Source organism: Ceratotherium simum, chromosome 5 (genome assembly GCF_057802395.1).
Source record: "Ceratotherium simum simum isolate JZ-2026a chromosome 5, ASM5780239v1, whole genome shotgun sequence".
In the NCBI taxonomy this organism is placed as follows: domain Eukaryota; kingdom Metazoa; phylum Chordata; class Mammalia; order Perissodactyla; family Rhinocerotidae; genus Ceratotherium; species Ceratotherium simum.
The window spans coordinates 68,536,679-68,558,533 of NC_141904.1; the positions used below are offsets into that span (position 1 = coordinate 68,536,679).

Consider the following 21,855-nt stretch of genomic DNA (forward strand, 5'->3'; position numbering starts at 1 on the left):
TGAGCCATACCAGACCCTGTTATTCTGGTCCCTAAGTGAATGCCGGGAAGCTCAGGGGAGGGTTGACGCTTGTACAGTTTATGTACCCCACAATTTCACTCCTGAAATGTTAGGACAATCTCGTTTGAACTCCCGGCCAACTGAGAAATTAAAAGCAGACAGTGATGACGCTGTTTTGTTAACTTTGTGCCTTTAAAAATTCACCGAACCTTTGAAGTGTTGCTTTAGATTAGAAGTGGCTAATTGGATAGAGCGGATAGAGCCACTCAGCTAGATGAATAGTATTTTACAAGCCCAGTCCGGGTTAGTTATAGAAATGAAACGCACAAGAACACTTTCTACAGTGTTTTAATTACAAAGTGAAGGAAACTTCCTCCACTCTGTTCCAATCCGAGGACAAGCTGATATGTCGCAGCAGCGCTGGGAAGCACGCAGGCTGATAGGAAGACCTTTTATTTTAAGGGAGGCTTGAAGGCTAAAACTTTGTAGTGCAAAACACTTCACTATTTTTTTTTGTCTTTAATAACGACTTGGCGTGCCCTCTCAAGTGTCTGAGCTGGGAGGCGGGATGACGATAGGAGAACAGGGCTGAGTCCGTTCTTATTAATATTAAATAGCCAAGTCTGTACCCTTGAAGTAAGCGGGGAGAGACAAGCGAGAGGAGCTGCTGACATTGACAATGAATCCGAACAGGAGTTGCACTAGCGGTGTCCACCACGTTGCCTCTGCCCCCGCCTGGCCTTCTGGGAGTTGTAGTTTTCGCGGGAGCTGCTCCCCTGGCGAGCCGGGAATGCCCCGCCCGGACCGAACTACAGATCCCAGGCAGCGCTCGGCCGCCGGCCCCTCCCGCCCGAGTGCGAGTGTAAACTCACCGCGCTGGGGCGGGCGGCCGCGCGCGGGTGAGGGGCTGAGCTCGGCACAGCGCGGGGGCGCGCCGCTCGGGGGACCCAGGCCCCGCCACCTTCCCTCCGCCCCCGGGTTCTCTTCGCACTTTCCAGCAGTAGAAGGCCGGGAAGCGGGAGCCATGCAGTCGGAATCGGGGATCGTGCCGGATTTCGAAGTCGGGGAGGAGTTTCACGAAGAGCCCAAAACCTATTACGAACTCAAAAGTCAACCCCTGAAGAGCAGGTGAGTGGTGACAGTTGGAGGGAGGCGCGGCGGGCGGCTGGGGGGCCCCGCGCCTCCCACCTTGGGGCGTGGAAAGCCGGTTGGCCGGGCTCTGGGACAAGGACCCCGTGCCCTTGCCCCGGGGCAGAGGGCGAACTGCCCCCCGCACTTGGGGGCCGTGCACGCCCAGCCGGTGCGCCTCCGGGGGGTCTCCGCCGAAGCGCACTCCGCGGGAGCGGCGGGCAGCCCGGGACCGCCCGCCGCGGCGAGGGGACCCTTGGCTGGGGATACCAGCTGCCGAGACCGGGTGGGGGCTGGGGAGCGACCCGGAGCAGAGGTGGGGGAGGAGGAGCGCCGGGCCGGGAGGCAGTCGCGGTGGAAGGGAGGGAAGAAGAGTTTCTAGTGAAGCCCTTTTTTGAAGATCTCAACGGGCTGACGACTTGGAGAGGGAGAGCTTGGGGTGGATTGAGGCGCGACGTTCGAGGGAAGCAATTAGCTTGTCTGTTGTCGCCTCTTAGGAGTCCGGTCCCTGTGGGAAAACCCGCCCCTGGCCGCCTCCAGGTGAGGTTTCTCTGAGCCCCGCCTCTCACCTTCCCGCAGGCTGCTCCCGAGCGCGGGCGGGGCCAGGGGCAGCGAGGGGGCGTGTCTCCTCGTCCAGGTTAAACTCCCTGGGCGATAGAGTCCCATTCAAATCCAGGCCTTACCTGGAGGGGAAAAAGCCTTGGGACTGGAGGGTTTTGGGAGTGTCCCCTGCTTGGCAACGACACGTGTTTATTTCTCTGGGGACTTCAAAAACTTTTTAGGAGAGGAGTGAAGACACTGGCAGGTCTGGCGCCCCACCATCTCTAGTGCCCACTTTCTATGTTACCTCCACTCCCACTCATCTGTCGGAATGCGTTGGAGATCTTCCTTTCTGTCCTGTGGCACTCCGGACATTCCCATTGTTCACTAAGAGGGAGATGGTCATTTGAGGCTGTAGTAGCAGAGAAGGGTTCATTTCCACCCCTCTCAGTTGTGACGTAAGATAAGGCTACAACTGGAAGGTTCAGCAATGCTTCAGCACTCTCTCAAACCTTCCTGCCTGCCCCTGGCTTTGGGTAGGGCCTGGGTGAATGGACCTGGCTGGCAGACGGGGAGTGGGTCCAGAAATCAGGGTGAATGAAGAAAGGCAGCTGAGTTAGGAGTGAGGTGGTGTAATCTTTGCTTCTGGGGCACAGGAGGCTGGTACTTGCTCTAGCTGAAAGCAGAGCCAGGCTTGTTTCCTTCAGCCAATGTCAAGACTGAAACCAAATTGGGGAAGAAAATCTGGGAACAGCACACCCACCGACCGGGTTGCTGAAGCAGCCACTTTGCTGATGCTTCACCAAGATTGGAAGGAAACCTCCTATGCAGTTAGATGCATAAAACTAGCCTTTAGTTGGTGGTTTTTCTTCATAATGGCTGTTTTGTGTGTGAGCATAGATTGTGTGTGTTGGGGGTTGGGGGTTTTGAGTAATATTGTGTAAAGGGTATTGTTGGTTATGCTCATTGGGGCTTTATCTGCATTCGGCTGAAGGGACCAGTGTTTTACCAGGCAGTCTCTGCTTTTGCTTCTATAAGCAAATGCTTGCATGACCAGAATGAGGGAGTGAGTGTGCGTGTGTGTGTAGTCCTGAAAGAAATGAATTAACCGGACTGTTTAGAACATTTTTGATGGTAGCTGATACATAAATTAAATGACTGAGAGAGTGAGGAAAATACCATCTGGAAAAACCTAAATGAGTGCCATGAAACTCATGTTGAAGGATTTGGGCCTGCTCTTTTTCAGAGTCGGCAAAAAATTACTTGCAAGGGTGAACGTCCTCGGCAGCTAGCTAGCACATGTAAGGAAAAATGTGCGTACGTGGGAAGCAGTGGCTTCACACGTTGAAGCTAGAAACAGGTGCGGGACAGAACCGGTATGGAGAGGAAAGCTAAATTAAAAAAGTTGTTGTAAAACTTGTCTGTGGAGCAGACACATGCTCTTTGAAATAAACCAGTTAAATAAAATCTGTGAATAAATATATGGGGTTGGCAAAATTCCCCCATACTGTTTTCCACAGTTGTCTAACGTATTGTCATCGACATCTGTTGTGTGACTTTAAAAGGGCCACACGTTTTTCAGGGCCTCCTCATGGCTTTTTGTCTTAAGTCTTTGCTGGGGCACTTACCTTCTTGTAAGTCTTGGATGGAAAAAGTTGAAATTGAAAGCTTAAGGCTGCTGTAGCCATTTCATCTATGAACTGTGTTCTCCGGATTGTATCTTGGAGTTGAAAATATGTCCAGAATCTGCCCACTTCTCACCAACTCCTCTGCTACCTCTTTGGTCCATGCCAGCACCAGCCCTCGCCTGGGTTAATGCAGTAATCTCTTAACTGCTCTCCTGCCTTCCACCCTTACCCTCTTTCAGTGGATTTTCAACATAGCAACCACAATGTTCCTGTTAAAATTGGTTCTCAATCTGGGGGCGATTTTGCAATGTCTGGAGACATTTTTGGTTGTCACAATGGAAGGAGGTTGCTACTGGCCTTTAGGAAGTAGAGGCTAGAGGTGCAAAGCATTCTGTAGTGCACAGGACAGCCCCCACAATAAAGAATTATCTGGCCCCAAATCGTCACTGCTGAGGTTGAGAAACCCTGTGTTAAAACGTGTTACATCATGTCATTCTCTTCTCAAAACCCTCCAGTGGCTCCTAGTTTCAGTAAAACTCAAGATCCTTAAACTGGCACAAGCAGCCTCTCTGGGCAAGCTCCTTGTCAGCTCTGACTTTCTCGCTTGCTGCCACTCTCCTGGCTCCCTCTGCTTCAGCCAGGTTGGTCTCCTTGCTATTCCTGGAACACTCCAGACCCCTCCACCTCAGGGCCTTTGTATGTTGTACTTGCTGGTCCCTCTGCCTGGACGGTCCTTTGCCCAGAGAGCCACAGTGCTCACTCCCCCACCAACTTCAAGTCTTCCTGTAAATGTCACTTCCATTAAGCCTACCTTGACCATGCTATTTACAATTGCTCTCCCTCCAAACTCCCATCTTCCCTGCCCTGCTCTGTTTCTTCCATAGTACTTAGATTATAATCTACTCTATAATTTTCTAATATGTTAGCTTTATTTTATGTTTCTCCACACAAGACTGCAAGCTCCAAGGGAGTAAGGATTTCAGTCTGTTCCTTGTTTACTGTTGGGTCCCCAGAGCGTTTGACAGTTTCTCAGCCTTGGTGCTATTGAAATTTTGGGCTGGATAATTCTTTGTCGTGGGGGCTGTCCTGGGCATTGCAGGATGTTTAGCAGCATCCCGGGCCTCTACCTACTAGAGGCCAGTAGCACCGTTTCCCCAGTTGTGAAACCAAAAATGTCTCCAGACACTTCCAAATGTCCATAGGGGCAGAATCACCCGTGTTTCAGAATGTCTGGCCTGGAATGATGCCTGGCACAACAGCGATTTGTCATTTGAAGATGTGTCGGTACCCCACTCAAGAGGAGGTGTTTGGTTTTGGTTTTGCATTCAACATTGCGTGTCTTTTAAAATAGGTATCCACCAGGGTCTCACCAAAGAGGAATTTATGTATTCTTCCTTTGGGCTAAGCTCAGATGTGCAAGTGTTTCCTGAGGAAAGACATGTTTCATTCCTAACCCAGATTCCCTTGCCTTTAGGAACGTGAAGCTGCTCAGTTTAGCTTATGTGAGCCCCCTTTTGGTCATGTTGAGTGGCAAAGCTGTGTCGTAGGAAGACACACACGACCAGAAAAGGTTCTATGAAGAATTGTTTGCAGATTGGTTCTCCCAATAAGGTGTTTGAAACCTCGGTGTGTTCTCCTGGGAATGAGCTCTGAATGGTGGGTGCAGGGGAAAAGTGCTGAATATCGAAGGTGAACCCAGAATTCACACGTCGGCACTGTCACGTCAGGGAAACAGCTGTGGAGCTATTGAATGAGCTCCCAGCAGGGAAGGAAGTTTCTGTAGGTCTTTGGGACCTGAAAAAACCATTTTAAAACATGGTAGCCTCTTTCAAGGTCATAGTCTTTTTGTTTGGTTTACTCCGTGCTCAATTCTGCGGCTTTGTAGTTGTTAATGCCCCTTTCCTGGACAGACTTCAGAATTGGCTTCGTCTAATTCTAGTTTCTTCTCTGCTCAAATTTTTAGTAATGTTTTAGCTGACTGTTACTTCCTACAAATTAGAAATGGGAACGAAAGTGTTAGGTTTATAATGGCAGGACGGGATACAGCAGTGGTTCCCAAATGCTGATTCATAGAGAGATGTGTGAAGTTTTCACCGGTTTGTGGTGAAATGAGAAAGACAAAGACTATCGTGTCACACGCACACTCACACGCATATATTTCGGTATAAAACCACGGCCCTTTCTTGGATTTATGCTGAGATTTTCCCTCCTGTCTTCCTATTAAAAATACCCTTTCATTTATGCAATGATAATCCATTCTTGGAAAAACAAAACTCAATCTTTTATTGATTTCTGCAAGTTTTCTTGATTGTTCTGTCTGTTCAGTCTGCAGGGAATCACTAGCATGGAGATTAAGAGCATTGTTCTGGCATCACTGTCTGTCCCTAACTAGCTGGATGACCTTGGGCAGCCTGGGTGACCTCTAGCTTCAGTTTCCTCATCTGGCAAATGGGGGCCTGCCTCCTACGGGTCTTGAGAACATTAACTGTGGCAGTGACTTGGGAAAAGTATTAGCATGGTGCCTGCAATATAGTACTTGCTCAGTAAACATTAGCGGATATTGTTCTTGTTGTTATTTTCTTTATTAGCCTTTATTATCCTGATGAGTCCTGACATTCTGAAAAGTGTTTGCATTTGGTTTACTCTGGCTTTCTTCTCTAAGGCCAGTGTTGTTATGCAATAAAATTACCCCAATTTTAGTAAATTCTTTTTGCTTTCTTCCTAATGAGGTATTCAGATAAGTTTCTTAATTTTATATTTTTGATCCAACCCGTAACAGTTTCTTTATGCTGGTTAAAAAAAAGCACTTGTGGCATCAGCATATACATAAAAATTCATGTTCAACGTGTATCTATTGAACCCTAGTATGTGCAAATTAACACCAATAATGATACCTACCATTTATTGAGCACGTACTAACCCCAGTTCTAAGTTGTTTTATGTGTGTTAACTTAATCTCGCAAAACCTGCATGAGGTAATGATAATAAATAAAAACAGTAATGATATTGATTATAATTTTATTTTTTAAATTTTATTTATTTATTTTGCCCCCAAAGCCCCAGTAGATAGTTGTATGTCATAGTTGCACATCCTTCTAGTTGCCGTATGTGGGACGCGGCCTCAGCATGGCCAGAGAAGCGGTGCGTCAGTGCGCGCCTGGGATCCGAACCCAGGCCGCCAGCATCGGAGTGCGCGCACTTAACCGCTAAGCCACGGGGCTGGCCCTGATTATAATTTTAAAAACAGGTAGCACTTATACAGTGCTTACTCCATGCCAGGAACGATTCTAAATATTTTACTTGTATTAACTCAGTTAATTCTCACTTTCACTTTGGGTGTATGTATTTTTATCGTTCTCAGTTTACAGAGAAGGAAACTGAGGCAGAGCAAGCAGATGGGCCTGGATTTAAATGGAGGCCGTCTGGCTCTAGCCTCCGGCTCTTGTCTGCTAGTCTGTACTGTATAAAAGGTGTGCTGTGCTGACGCTGGGAAATGCCAAGGTGCATTGTGCTGCTCCTTCTCCAAAGCTCACCTCAGTGGATGAGGGAAAGAGAACGCATGGATCCAGCGAAACTTATGAGACAGAGTGTGATCACCGTGGGGAGGTGGGCATCGGCAATGGGAATTTAATGGAGGAAGGGAATTTGGGGGCCGATTTTGTGAACAAATAGGGATATTTGAGTTTGGCCTTGAAGGTCAAGCAATACTCAAACATATTTCTCCACAACAGTAAATAGAATGTTAAATGCCTTGGAGGGCATAATCTTAAAACAGACTTTTAGGGTTTGTGGTTGTCTTTTCAACTTCTGACTAGGGTCCCAGCTCTTCCTCGTGGTGTGCAGGCACCTGGTGGTGGCAGAGAGACTGGGTGCACGTGGACAGGTTCAGAGGGAGCTGTGCTTATGCGCTGTGCCCACGGCTTTGCCACTTAACTGCTATGTCTGTGTTCAAGACACTTAGCCCCTAGGAGTCTCAATTTCTTTACCTGTAAAATGGGATCAGTGGAACTGTCCTTTTAGGATTAGTAGAAGTGTTAAAACTGAGATAAAATGTGTAAAAGTGCTTTGCAGAGTGCCTAGCACCTGTTAGTAAGTAATATCAATTCTTTCTTCTCTAGTTTACCATGATTGCAATTTTTTCCCCTCTCTTAACAATAACTAAAGCCTGTATAAATGTATCTGAAGCAAAATAGACATATTGAGGTGCCTTAACCTGGCAGGTGTTCAGATCTTATTATGCAAATTAGTGATGTGGTATGATTAGATGGAGAACTTGATTAAAGTGGGATTCTAAGTGTTGGTTTTGTGTGTTATTGGAGATTTCCTTTTCCTGAGTACTGCTATTTATAGAATTTACTTAAGTGTATGTATGTGTGTGTGTTTTTAATTCCCTTTGAGTTCTGCCGTGCAGTTTGCACAGGCTGATGTTTATATCTGCTCCAGTTGTGCAAGAAGTGGAAAATATCCTTTTTTTAGAACAGGTCACATGTGCTTACTGTCAGGAATAGGACCTCAGTGTAAAAAAATGTATCTTGGGACAAATCAAAGTTACTAAATTTCTCCCTCCAACTGCTTTGTTTCAGAACTGGCAGTATTAGGATAAATAATAGGAAAAAAAAAATCCTTAGCTGAATTTTTTTTTGTCATTTTTCAAGGACAGTGAGCAAGAGTTTCATTTGTTTTTTTGTGTGTGTTCGTGTGTGTGTTTTAAGTATAAAATGTACTTTGCTGTTAGGTTTGTCTCATTGAAGTAAATTATAAAAATATGTTGGACTCAACTCCAAGTATGCATTATTTGGAAAAAATAATCAAGAAGACGGGTCAAAGATATTAAATGCAGTCACCACAGTCTTTTGATATTGTAGACAAGTTTGCAGTTTATAAGAAGGTTTTTGTGAGTCTGGTGAACGTTGTGTACTCTAGGGCAAGGAATTACACCAAGTCATGAAGTCTGCCTCTTTATTGAGGCAGATGAGGGCTGAGGGCAAGAAGACCTGCGAGCAAGTGTGGGATCTCTGTTGAAATTCCTTCACCTCCTTTCTGTTCCTGAGGATTTGGGGAGGAGAACCAGGCTCCTCATTTCTCTAGCTTGGTCCTTAAACATGGCTTCCTTATTTCTTTGCTCCCTCTTTCGCTACTGGGCTTTCATGCATGCCATGAAGAATAAAGAAGTACACCTGTGGAGTGTTCACATGAGCCATCTCTCCCGAGATTCAGAACGATGAGGCTCTTCTCTTCAACCTCCAGCATTTCTGGAGGCTTCTCAAGGGCTAAACACTGTGCTGAGTGTGTTACAGTTGGTATACCGCTCATTGGCTGTTTTCCATCTGAGCTGGAAGCTCAACCAGGGCAGGCTGAAAAGGATGCAGTGCTTGGGGGGAGTGGTGGGGTGATGGTGAGAGAAAGACCCAACAGGGAAGTAAATTGTACCTCAAAATCAGGAGGATCCTACTGTCCTCCCCAAGTCGCTTCTAAAACGTCCCTCAATCACTTTAAGCGGAGGCAGTATAACTTTAGGGTCAGAAGGACCTGGATTTATTCATTTTTCTTATTTTCCTTTTTCTCCCCCATTACCACAGTTATTTATTAAGCTCCTGTAGTGTGTCAGGTTCTGTGCTGGCCGTAGGGAGTCAGATGTAGAACCAGAGAGGCCAACTTCCTGCTAACATGGTGCTTCCATCTTGGAGATGGGGACACAGTTAAATGAACAAGATAATTTTTGGTGCTATGAAAAATAGGATGTTATTGATAGAATGTGACTGGGAAAGAAGGGGGCTTTATTAAATTGGGTCATGAGGAGTGACTTCTTGGAGGAGGTGATTTTGAGGCAAGACCTGAATGTCTGAAATAAATGTGCAAATCTTGGTGCTACTACTTACTAGCTGTGTGACTTCGGACAAGTTACCCAATCTCTCTGAACTTCAGTTCCCTCTTCTGGAAAATGGGGCAATGGCTACTTTGCAAGACTGCTGTGAAGATAAAAGGTAGTGCATGTCAAGCAGCTAACATTAGGCTTGACCTTATAGGTGTTCAGGAAGACATATAGGATTGGTTTAAGGTAATAAAGGAATAGTGGAGAAAGAAATACAGACATTAATCTTCCCTGTAAGTGTTTATAACTTGGTCTTAAGTGTTTTCCTAGTGTTGAGTGAGTCAGAGATTTATGCTTGTCTTTATGAAGCTAACCCTGGACTAGAAGTGGAGATGGGTGTTGTTATTTTTATTATCTTTTCTTCCCTCTAGGATCATCTTACTTGAGTTGTCCCCTTGCTCTTCTCCCCGTTGTTGCGTTGAGATCATTTATGTCCGACCATACTTCCCTTATGCTTAGCTTAGGAAAGGTTTTTGGCTGGATTTTGAATTACTTTTTGGTATAAAGGAGAGGTCCAAGTAACCTAAGATTCAAACATCCAGCCTAAGATTGATTTAACAAAATATACACACACACACCACAAATAACCCACCAGAACTCCTGACTCCCTGTCCTGTGTTTCAGCCCCTAGATCACGCTTCCTGTCTACACTGATGTGAAAATGTCAGTGTTGATGCAGAAAGAAAAAAGAAGAAGCCTCTCCTCCCACACACCACCTCAAGCTTTCATCAATGCTGACATGTGCAGGCAATGGCGTATTTTTAATTCAACTACTTAAAAAAAAACTTAAAAGCATTCGAATTTCAGGAGCAGTGTACTTTGATTCAAGTACCCGTGGAGTGGAACTTTCAAAAGGGAAAATCCTGGGTCTTGTGAGAGTAAATGTTTTAAATCCAAATGTAGTGAGTTATAGGTCTATGGAGTATACTGGTGGAATCCTCTTCTTCTATAAGAAAATTGTGGGTTATTGAGCAATTTTAGGAAGGCCTTTCTGGCCTTCAACCTCCCCACCCCCGCCCCTTCCCCAAAGTGAGATAACTTGCTGAATCATTCACACGCATTTGTCTATTTTCTTATATGATCAAGGGCAACATGGGAAAAGTGGTTGTCCCCACTGTTGGGAGTATGTATACCTTGTATTTGTAGAGCAGGTTTTCCTTCTGGGAAGTTTAACTTGCTTTGGTGGGAAGATTTGATGCAGGGAAAATTTTAGCCTGATGGCTAATGTTATATATGAAATTATGAGATGACAGATAGATAGGAATGCTGTATTTACTTTGGTACCTTTATTGTAAAATGTTCCTAAATACTACGTGGTTCTAAGAAGCATGTTTTTCAAAATATACATTTTATTTTTATAACTGGAGATTTGAAACTTGATGAAAGGAAGAGCACATAGAAATCCTAAAGATGATTTCCCTACTGAACTCGGAACCTAGTGCCAAATCCTCTTAAAGTCTAGCAGAGGACCTCAGTGAGATGCGGCCACGCTGTTTCTCTTGCATATGTCTGTCCCAAGCAGCTGGAGATAGTACTCTAAAATTGAGTCCATGAACAGACACACAGATATTGTAACAATCCCTTCTACATCCATTTTTGTTTTAATTTTTAGCATTTCAAGTTTTTTAGCAAAATATGGAAAGGTATTATTTCAGGGTCAGCTTTGCTCTGTTTTATTCCTGAGCCTGCATAACCACACCATCTAAATTTAGAACATTGGCACCTTGGCCGATAGAACCCTTTGCAACGAATTTATAATGCTTTTGGCAAAGAATGTCTGTGAATAAACCTTAAAATAGTATTGGCCAGTTAGGATCATTTACTTTCAAGGGAAGAGGATGACACCAACTATTCATTCTTGAAAATTCTATTTATTTATTTTTAAAAGAAGAGTTTACAAGCTTATGTAAAACAGTCCCTAAAAATATATGCAACTGGCATGATTCCTGGTGACATTCCAAATAAAAGTTTACGCATTTGCTGCAAGGAAGTATGCTTGGAGAGTAACTCGTGAGAGATTGGCCACAGCCTTGTGGTGTGTTGGACAATCGGTGTGTAGACTTTTTGGAACCACACCTTGCGTCATCTTAGCGTGGTCATTTATCCACTGGTCTTTAGGTAGATAAACACTAATAATGTTTTATCTAGATAAATGCTAGACGTGTAAATGCTAAATGATGGGATCTTGGAATGTAATTCCAATGATACTGATTACATATGGAAGCTTTAAATCTTTGTTGATTCAGAAATGAATGAGAGTTTGATGGTGCTTGCTTGGTCATAGTATCACAGGCACCAAAATGTGTGATTTAACAGTGGGGGTTGAATGGCAAGGACAGTTAATTGGGGTTTGTTTTTAGAGTCAGTGGTACTATATGTCCCTCTGCTGGCCTAGTGTACCCTCTTTTTTCACTCTAGAGTTCATATAGCTGATGTCTTCATAATCAGTTCTCACTGCAGCTAACTTCCCTTTCCCTACATATTTCCTCTAGTGGACAATTTTATTTTGCCTGCCTATAGTCTCATTTCCAATTTTTTTTTTTTTTGCAGAGGAAGATTGGCCCTGAGCTAACATCTGTGCCCATCTTCCTCTATTGTACATGTGGAATGCCTGCCACAGCATGGCTTGATAAGTGATGCATAAGTCCTCGCCCAAGATCCGAACTCAAGAACCCTGCACCGCCGAAGCGGAGTGCACGAACTTAACCACTACGCCGCTGGGCCAGCCTTCTTTTCCAAATTCTTGTAACAACTCCTTCCCACATGCTCAGCCCATGTGCTTCTGTTTCATGGCTCCAGGAGTGGAGAATTTGACACAGGCCCGGCCATATTTCTTCATCGCAGGGATTGGTTTCAGGGAGATGCATCTTGATTAATGAAAACGAATCCTAGGATTTTTGCTTGGGTGCTAACAGAAAGAGATTCTCTGTTTATTTCTATTGATCTTGAGCTTGGGAGGATATTGAGCTTTAGAAGAAAGCCATCCCTTGGAGGCAGAGAAAAACCAAGTCCTTACATTAAGTTAATGTTAGTTGCTGTAACAGAGTGGCATTCAATAGTCATAGGTGTCATAGTTCCTGACGGGCAGGGAACTTTCCTCCATATAGCAAATCAAGAACCTAGGATCCTTCAGTCTTATGATTCTGCCGTTGCCTAGGACCCTAGAGTCCTTTGTGTCCAGTAGTGGAAAGGAAAAGAAGAGAAGGCATAACTAAGGGCCAAAAGTGACAGGCATCACTTTTACTAAAATTCTGTTGGCAAGGACCAGTCTCATGTCTGATCTGGATGCAGGGGAGGGAGCAGGGAAGTATAGAACCCAGTGGGCAGTGACACCTCTATCCGAGAAAAGAGAACACGTTTTTGGTGGCTAGCTAGCCATCATTGCCGTGGTCTTAGTAGTAGCGTTTTCACCTCTGGATCAAGTCATGCCTATCCTTGGTAGGCCTGGTTAGGCCTATCCTTGGACTTTTCCGCTATTTAGCCGATACATTTCTTTTCTGAGTAAGTATGGTTAATTTGGATTTTCTGCCACCTGAATGGGGACTGCCCGAGCTTATACATTGTTTGAATCCCACGTCTATGCAATGCTTCCTAATCCAAGTTCATTGAGCAAAATCACCACCCCACTTCCCAGCAATAGCATATCCACCACCACCACCACCTTAGTGCAGTGGCTTTCAAAATGTGGCCCCCGGAGCGGCAGCTTCAGCATCACTTAGAAACTTGTTAGAAACGCAAATTCTCGGACCCTACCTACTGAATCAGAAACTGTGGGGATGGGTCCCAGTAGTCTGTGTTTTAACAAGCCCCTCAGGGGTTGCGGATGCACATTCAAGTTTGAGAACCACTGCCCTAATGCTTTTACCATAAATCCGATGTCTCCATTTTGAATTATTCTTGTATTGCTGTTTTGGAATGAAAAATTCCCGGATTTGAATACATTTAGTAAAAAATGGAGTGTCGCTTGTTGTGGTCAGGCCAGAGATGATCACTGATGATAATCATTCACTGATTAAAAAAAAAAAAAAAAGAGGAAATCCCTTCTAGAAAGTTAGCTATCAGATCTACATTAGTGAAACCAGGTAGGATTCTTGGTTGTCTAAATGTGATCTCTGAGTAACTTGGAGTTAACCTAGCTTTACTACTATAAGGAGCCCTGGCCCCAATCTCAAAAGAGAGTTGTAATCTAGACTCAGAAAGTGTGAAACTTGAAGCAGACTGCAGTCACTTGACTGAAAGATTTGGTTGAGAAACAGGGTGAGGGTGGTTTTGAGCGTGCCCACATGACCAAATTGTTTTTCACAAAACTTCTGCTGCATAAAATTTGAAATACGAGTGTCAGCCTGTTTTCCCGTCTTAATGAATTCCAGACAGTTTGTAGAGTGTGGGAGCTTCCAAAACAGAGAGGCGGAATGACTATGACCAGCCAGCATCTGTTTTGTCACATGTAAGGGTGTCCTGACATAACAGAGTTGTTCCCCTCTTCTGAATCTTTCCGGGGCCATTTACTTCTCTGATGGAGATGTATAGACTCTGAGAGGGAAGGGCAAGGCCAGTGTCGTGTCTGACAAATACAGCCTATAGAAAAGTTCCAGACCTCTTATTTACTGGGGAATTCCACCTACCCCTATGTTTAATCCACTTAGACCCAAGCATTTTGATTTTTTTTTTTTTTTTTGCTTCATGCTGAATTTCTCCAGAGAAAAAGCCCTGATCTGTTCTTATTGTAAACTGGTTAAGAGCTCTAACCAGTCTAAGAAGTCTAAAGTTCTGGGTTTAACCTTCAGAGTAAGAAGGATTTTTTTTTTTTTGATGTCATAATAGTTTATAACATTGTGAGATTCCAGTTGTACATTATTATTTGTCAGTCGCCATATAAATGCGCCCCTTCACCCCTTGTGCCCACCCCCCAGCTCCCTTCCCCCTGGTGACCATCAAACTGTTCTCTCTGTCCGTGTGTTAGTTTATATTTCACATATGAGAGAGGTCATACAGTGTTTGTCTTTCTCTATCTGGCTTATTTCACTTAACATAATACCCTCCAGGCCCATCCACGTTGTTGCCAATGGGACGATTTTGTCTTTTTTTTTTATGGCTGAGTAGTATTCTATTGTATATATATGCCACATCTGGAAGAAGGATTTTTAACTTAAATTCCAATTTGACCACCTACTAGCTTTTTTATCTTTGGCCAAGTTATTCTTGAGGCCTCTGCTTCAGCAGAGGGCTAAGTGGGGCTAATGGATAATAATATGATCTAAGTTATAGGGTAACTGCGTGGCTTAAAAGAAATATGTGGGTAAAGTGCTCAGCCCAAAGCCTGGCTCTTAATCACTGCTCAATAGCTGGTTCCCTCATTCTGGCTCCCTCTGTATCCACAGCATCAACAAGGTTTTTGACTTGAAATAAATTTTTAGTTTTAGACACATTAATAAAGAGAAGACAACTCAAAGCCAATCAGCAGGAAAAGAAGAGGGTCCGTAGAAGAGAAATAGGGGGCTCAAGTAATCCCTAAGTTGGATAATCAGCATCAGGATCTTAGGGAGTTGATGCAGGTCAAATAGTGGTGAACTGTGGGATGCCTAACAGGGAAGTATTTAAAGATGGCACGTGCTATTTACAGGTAAGGCGTTACTTTTGTTGCCAGAACAATCTTTGTCTTTATCAGCATGTTTCCTTTAATCATAATTATAGACTATAACTAGGTGGAGGAATAAATAATAAGATGCACTAATTGGGATTTCACAACACCATGCAGTGTGCCAGCTGAGCTCCTTTGCTGTGTCCACACGCGTAGCTATCCTTCCCGACTGTCATGTTTCAACTTTGCCCATAGTGAGTTCCTGCTTTATCTTTTCACGTTTAACATGACAGCCTCTCTATATATTTATCTTTATCCAATATAAGCCATAATTTCCTATATTCTTGAACCTCAGAATCTTTATATCTTTCATTCTTCTAGGATGTTCCCCTCCTAGTAGCAATGTATAGCTATTTTAGAGACTAGACCCTAAGTTTTTTTTTTTTTTTTTTTTGTGAGGAAGATCAGCCCTGAGCTAACATCCATGCCAATCCTCCTCTTTTTGCTGAGGAAGACTGGCCCGGGGCCAACATCCGTGCCCATCTTCCTCCACTTTATGTGGGACACCGCCACAGCATGGCCCGACAAGCGGGGTGTCTGTGCGCGCCCGGGATCTGAACCTGGGCCGCCAGCAGCGGAGCGCGTGAACCCAACCGCTACGCCATGGAGCCGGCCCCTAGAACCTAAGTTTTAAATGTTTGTATCCACACCAATACAATAGCTTGCTTTTCTTTCTTCCAACTTTACTGAGGTATAATGGACAAAGAAGAATTGTGTATATTTAAAGTGTACAACTTGATGTTTTGGTGTGGTATACATTTTGGACTGATGACCACAGTCATAGCTTGCTTTTCTTGATCCTCACAAAGTTTCTCCCCCAAACCTGTGCTTAACTGGTGACTAGGAAGCAGAAAGGGGGATTAGCCTGAAGAGGAACCATCTTTCTCAGGAGAGAAGTTCCCATTATAGTGCACACACAAGTGGATGCCTTCATCAGTTACAGCTTAGATGTGGTACATGGATAAGGAGGCTGCCTGCCTCATCCAATTACTGTGAAGATTCAGTAAGGTAATCAGAGAAGGACCTGTAGCAGGGGCGCATAGACGCTGGCTGTGCTGCTATGCCCCGATTTCCACAACTCCTACCACTATACTACTCTTACTGCCCGTCTCGGCCTGCTGCTGCGCCCCTGTGCTACTACTGGGGTCGTTGCTATTAGAGTTTAGGGGGTTGCATAAGAATTGAAGACGTGGTTAATCCGTGCAGGTGCTGTTGACTTTCCCGTTGCTTTTTGTCACTGTTGAGTAAATAACAGTTTGATTCTCCATAGTTTAAAAAACCCCAACCACGTAGTCAGTTCTCGAATGCTTCGGATGTATGCAGCAAGGTTTCAAACCTGTACGTATTAGCACTCAGTTGTAGCCTGAGAGTCTACTAGACCACTCCCCGCCCACACTCAGCTATTGTGTGTAGAGGAACAGGAACTCGTTTCATTACCAATTAATGGGAGACATCTTCTACCAGAATCCATACATACATTCATACGCACATATATAGGGTTCCCAAGGCCGTGCTTTTCAGAGTATTTGCAGCCTTTCTCTGGTATTGTCATGACTAAATTGAAACTAGACTCTTGGTTAAATGGTTCCTGTCCTGAGTTTTATAAAGAAATAGGAATAATGACAGTATTCCTCTTTCCATGGGATTAAAACAAACACACACACACACACCCCTTGACGCAAAAGACACATAGCGTTAAGTTCATTAGGGTGAGAGCCACTGTGCTTGGAGAAGTGATGAGCACTGGAGAGAATGAAGCCTGAGAGGGAAGGTCAGAAATGGACCAGTTTGATGGGCTTCTGAGCTCTGCATTTTAGTGAGAGAACAGGATGAATCAGCTGCGTAGGCTGGAGTTGAGAGTTAGGACACCCATCACGAGGGGAAGAGCCAGCCATCAGAGATAGAAAAGGCAGTTTGGGAAGTTTTCAGAGTACATTTATTTCTTGGGCATCTAAATAGATGGTGGACATTAAGAGATCTGACTCTTATTTTCTCAGAGTCCTGGTTTGGGAATGATTTGCAAGATCCTTGGGCAAATTTTCCTTGCCCTATGAGGTACAAGATATTCAATGAATATTTCTTGAGCCTGCTGTGGAGTCAAGAGACCATGGTGGGTAAAAAGGGTCAACCGTAAACTGCTGTTGCGTTTGGCAAATGGGTGGCTGTGAGGGGTCGAGGGGCAACGTGGAACGCGGATCAGATCATCGAGGGCCAGAGATACTCTTTCTGGGGGAGGAAAAGAGCATACTTGATGGTCACATCAGTTACCCTGTGAAAGAAATATATTTCATTTTATTTTTTTTCTATCGAAGTATAGTTGACATACAATATTGTATTATTTCAGGTGTACAACATAGTGATTTGACATTTATTTATATTACAAATTGATCACCCTAAGACTAGAAACCATCTGTTATCAAAGTTAGTATGATATTGTTGGCTATATTCACTATGCTGTACATTACATCCCTATGCCTTATTTATTTTATGACTGAAGAAATATATTTTAAACTGATATTCACTGAAGACAGCCTTCAGCTCTCACTTCATTGGAAGCTCTTTCTTAAAAAATAATGTGTATATTAAGAAATCAAGCATCTTCTGCCTATAAATAGGCCAATAGGTCATACTCATTTTTTTTGTCTGTCAGTTCTCATTTGAAAGAGGCCTCATGGGAACAGGGAGATTATTAGTTCAGTGGGCATCTCCAGGATCCAGGATAGTGAGTGTCCAATAAATATTTGTTGAATAAAGAAGGACTAAAATGGATAAAGTGTTTCTGGTGTGCTAGAAGGGGTCAGTAACTTTTGGGAACTTTATTAAACTCAAGAAAATGTGTAAGAAATTATCTTGACTTTTTCTCTTATTAGCTATGGGCCCTTGTTAAGTTTTTCTGAGCCTCAATTTTCTCACCTAAATTATGGGGGTAATAATATTTCTTTCTTGGAATAGCTGTGAAGATCATAGAAGATAATGTGTAAAATGCCTGGTGTATGTAAATGCTCAATACATTAAGTTAGTGGGGGCGATGATTGTTGTTACTACTATTGGTGCTAAGAGATGAAATAAAAGTATAGTCAATTCTTGTTATTTGTGATAGTTCTGTAAAGGCACCACAAACATTTAATTAAAGAATACTGAACCCTTGCTTCTAGGGGAACTACAGGGTTAGGTTCCTGCGACCCTGTGGTCACAACCTTTTGTCAACTGATCAGTACATTACCTTGTTTTATGTGTGTTTCTTTTAAAGACTCTTTATTTAATATCTATTATTGATTCATTAATCTTGAACTTGCGGCCAGCGGCATTGTAAGTCATGCCTGAATGAAGCCTATCTAAACCTGGGTTTTCTTCGTAAGGCCCGTCACAGCTTTCTTTCACTTAGCAACACTAGAGAACACTTTGGCACTAGGCTTGGAGTTGTCTTAAACAGTGAGGTCAACCAACAAAAAACACAAAAATGCAAATAGTGTGGCACTAAATAGACCTTGAAAAGGACACATGTTTACAGTATGAGAGCTGTAACAAGAAGGCAGAGTGTCACCTTGTGTGACCTCAGTTGGGAATGCATGCATTGGGTGACTCAAATTTTTCAACTCTCTGCGCATGTCTGCAAATGACTGCAAAAGTGCTGTGAATGTTGATTTTGGGGTTACAAATAAATTTTAGCAAGTAGGTGAATTCTCACATAGGGAATCCATGAATGATGAGAGTTGACTTTTAAAAATTGTTTTCTTGCATCTGTCTTTCTCTAGCAATTCTTTCTCTGAGCTGAAAAACATACTCACTGGGGAAAACATTTTAAAACACTGTCTGCTCCTGCTTTGTTGTGTCTTATACATGAAACTACATTAATAAAGCTTTTTCAGGAATCTGACGTTCCTGTTTTTACCAGTTTATTTGCCAATAAAAATGGCCCAACTTTAAAGTTGGGTGGAACGTTGCTCTTCAGATATGTTACTCTTTATTTTGATGTAATTACTATTGTTCTTTAGGAAGGTGGAGTATGAGAGTGGGGACCTGGGAAGAGAGCACAGAGAAATTATGGGGCCATTGCTGAAAAATCCAGCAGAAAGCAGTAGGATGGCTTACAAATTCTGGTGTAGGCAGTTTTTGAAGTAACCAGGCTCAGCTTACTCAGGGCCTACAGGATAAAGGTGATGATTTTGACTTCTCAGTGTATTAAAAATTAGCATCTTATAATTATCAGCATAGTTATTATTGTAAACATTAATTGAGTACTTGTTGGGAGTGCTTGGAATCCTTTTAGGAAGGAGGGAAGAATTGTTTTCAGTAGGTCCAGTAGTTTTGAGTTGCATAGCAGATAGATCACACAATTTAATAACAAAGAAACACAAACAGCAATAGTAATCACAGCGGCACCTAGCATTTTTAAAGCCCTTACTACAGGCTGTGCCTTGTGTTAGTGCTTTAATCTCTTCTACATTTAGGAAACTGAAACTCACTGGGGTTAAAATAATGAGAATTACGTGTTGCTCTGCCTTGCATCTGTAGCCTACCTTTTGTATTTTCGTACTATATCTATGTATATTGTAAAAAGAAGGGCTTGTTAAGTTTGTGTGTGTGTGTGTGTGTGTGTGTGTGTATGTGTCTGTTTAGCTTACTCCTGGGATAAGGAAGGTACCTATGTAATTTTTTTTTCAGATTTTTTTCTGTGTTAGAAAAGTCAAGAAACTAAAACAGCAGAAATGAATAATTTAGATCTAGGTCAATTACACACATATTAAGGCACCTACTCTCTACCAGGTCTTGTGTTAAATATTTCAAGTGCTTTATATAATTTAATTCTAATATGAGGTAGGTGGGATTCCATTTTATAGAGGAAGAAACTGAGGTTTGGCCATCACTTGCCTAAAGTCATTCAAATAAAAGTGAAATTAAGACTTAAACTGAGGACTGTCTGACTTCAAAGCTCACCCTCTTATCCACCCTGCTGTGGTGGTTACTTTGTATAATGGGGTACAAAGGGAGAGACAGGATAGGAAGTGATCAGGGGTGACAACTCATGTTGATTTTGGAATAGAAAGAGGCCGAGGTTTCTGATGAAGTAAAGACTAGAGACTCTGGGTGTGGTTGAACACCTGAATCCAAGATAAATAGATTTATCTATTGAAGGTGCTTACAGCATGCTTGGCTGCATATTCCTTTGTTTTCAAAGCTGTTTCTGAAGAATGAAAAGAGTTAGGCTGTGAAGGCTCCAAGAAAGGTGGCAAAAGATGGGATGGTGGATACTTAATCATTTATAAGGGTGTGATGTGTAAGTTATAGATTTTCCTCATTCCTCAATAAAGATCTTCTTTGAATGTTCCTAGTTGATGACATCAAGACGTCTGGTCTACATACCCATCCTGTGGTCTACCACTGAACATGTAGCTTCTAACATCTTGATGTCACTCATCTCTCTCTCTCTTTTCCCTCCCTAACCTGCCTTGTTAATTGCTTTTCCTGTGTGTCTTGGTAAAGTTGTAGCCAGTCTATTCCATTCTGGACTGTTTATCTTTGAATGCCAAAGGTCTTGAAACATCATAATGTTGTGTAATGAACATAACTTCTGCCTTGATATGTGGGTGTTAAGAGCATTAGTCATTGCAAAGTATTGAGTTAAATATTTTCAATAAAAGGATATAATGATCTAATAGGAAGAAGTTATAAAAATACTAGTTGATGGCTTTAATGGTGAGCCATATACTTAGTGGGTTCCATCAGTGATGGGTTAGAGATTCACAAAATGAAGGTGTAAAAGCATTCTTCCACTAACAAAGGTTAGTGGAAGAGGAGAAAGACCACCAACAAAAAAACCCCCATTTAATTCTTGTACATACAGAAAAGTGTAAACTACCAGTTTCCAATGCTTCTGCTCCCAATTTACTATCTAGCATATATCTTTAACTGTCACAAGAAATGTTGGAGATTTCCATGAGACATTATCAATAGGGACTCTTGGGCTGTGTCTTATCAGAAAACCCTCAGCCTTGTAATGATTTTTTTTTGGTGAGCCATCCAGGGATCCTTTGCAACACCATCAGAGAGCCAGGGATTTCCTGAGCAAATGAGATAGGTCTTTACCTGTGGAGTTGATTGTATGAAGAGTTTTGGTCAGCATTAGTCATTGTGAAACCATGTGCCTGCTGCCCTGGTTTATCTCTATAGACCTCTCCCCGTGGCAGAAGATTGAATCCTCATCTCTCCACGTCTCTGGGCATCTAAAGATGTTAGAGGTACGTTGGTTTGCTTCTTGCTGGGGAGTGTGTAGTGGCTACTGGTCTTCTTTGATGAAATATTGTCTAGATCAGTGTTTGGTAATCGGTTAACAGGTTGATGTGCTATCTTATTTCCTGGGATTGAAAGTTTAAACTGGAGACAGTGTGTGCTAACTCTCCTTTACCTTGCTGGCAATCTTCAGTTGTTCTGATAAACAACTTCTGAGCTAAATACCTTTTCTTTCCTAGAGAGGTTACAGAAAAGAGATTGCTTTAATTTCAGAATAGAGAGTATAAACTGTCTATGTACGCTGTTAAAAATTTCTGCACAGACTGGCTGTTTTCAAAGGATGTCCAAGTTGAAATAGATCCCTTATGGGAAAAATGTTCTTTTCCAATATGGCATCTTGTACAAATTGATAATTATTTTCATGATCAAGTTAGGAATTTATGACATTTTGGGGGTTGGAGAGTGTCTGGAGGGGAGATCTATTTTCACCAGATTTCCTTGCATCTATGGTGATATTTCTGGAAGGATTATTGATCTCTAGTCTTCTTATGTATGATTTTGAGTTTATTTGCTATCATTATTAGCTGATCTGTAGATAAGGAGGTAGTTTTGAATGGGAGCCAAGTAACCTGTTGATATAAAGTCTATTTTACCTTTTATGATTCCCATCGTTGGCACCTGCCTCCTTCCTGGCTGAATTCCCTGTCATTTTAAGTAGGCAGCAATTACTGGTTTGGTAAAGAAGCTGGCTCCTGCTGCCAAGGATCCTATTAATTATCACTCCATCTCTAATTTAGCCTTCCTAGTGTTGAGAG

At 42.9% G+C, this 21,855-nt stretch overlaps 1 protein-coding gene across 4 annotated transcripts in view; it reads left to right on the top strand.

Moving 5' to 3' along the window:
- Positions 1-928: 928 nt before the first annotated feature.
- MITF (melanocyte inducing transcription factor) overlaps positions 929-21,855 on the top strand; it is a 214,931-nt gene continuing 194,004 nt past the window's right edge. For all 4 annotated transcript variants that reach the window (XM_014793684.2, XM_004419912.3, XM_014793686.2 and 1 more), the window contains exon 1: positions 929-1,128. In XM_014793684.2, the coding sequence (XP_014649170.1) occupies positions 1,025-1,128 (104 nt within the window). In that variant the 5' untranslated portion in view covers positions 929-1,024. The remainder of the gene's footprint in view (positions 1,129-21,855) is intronic.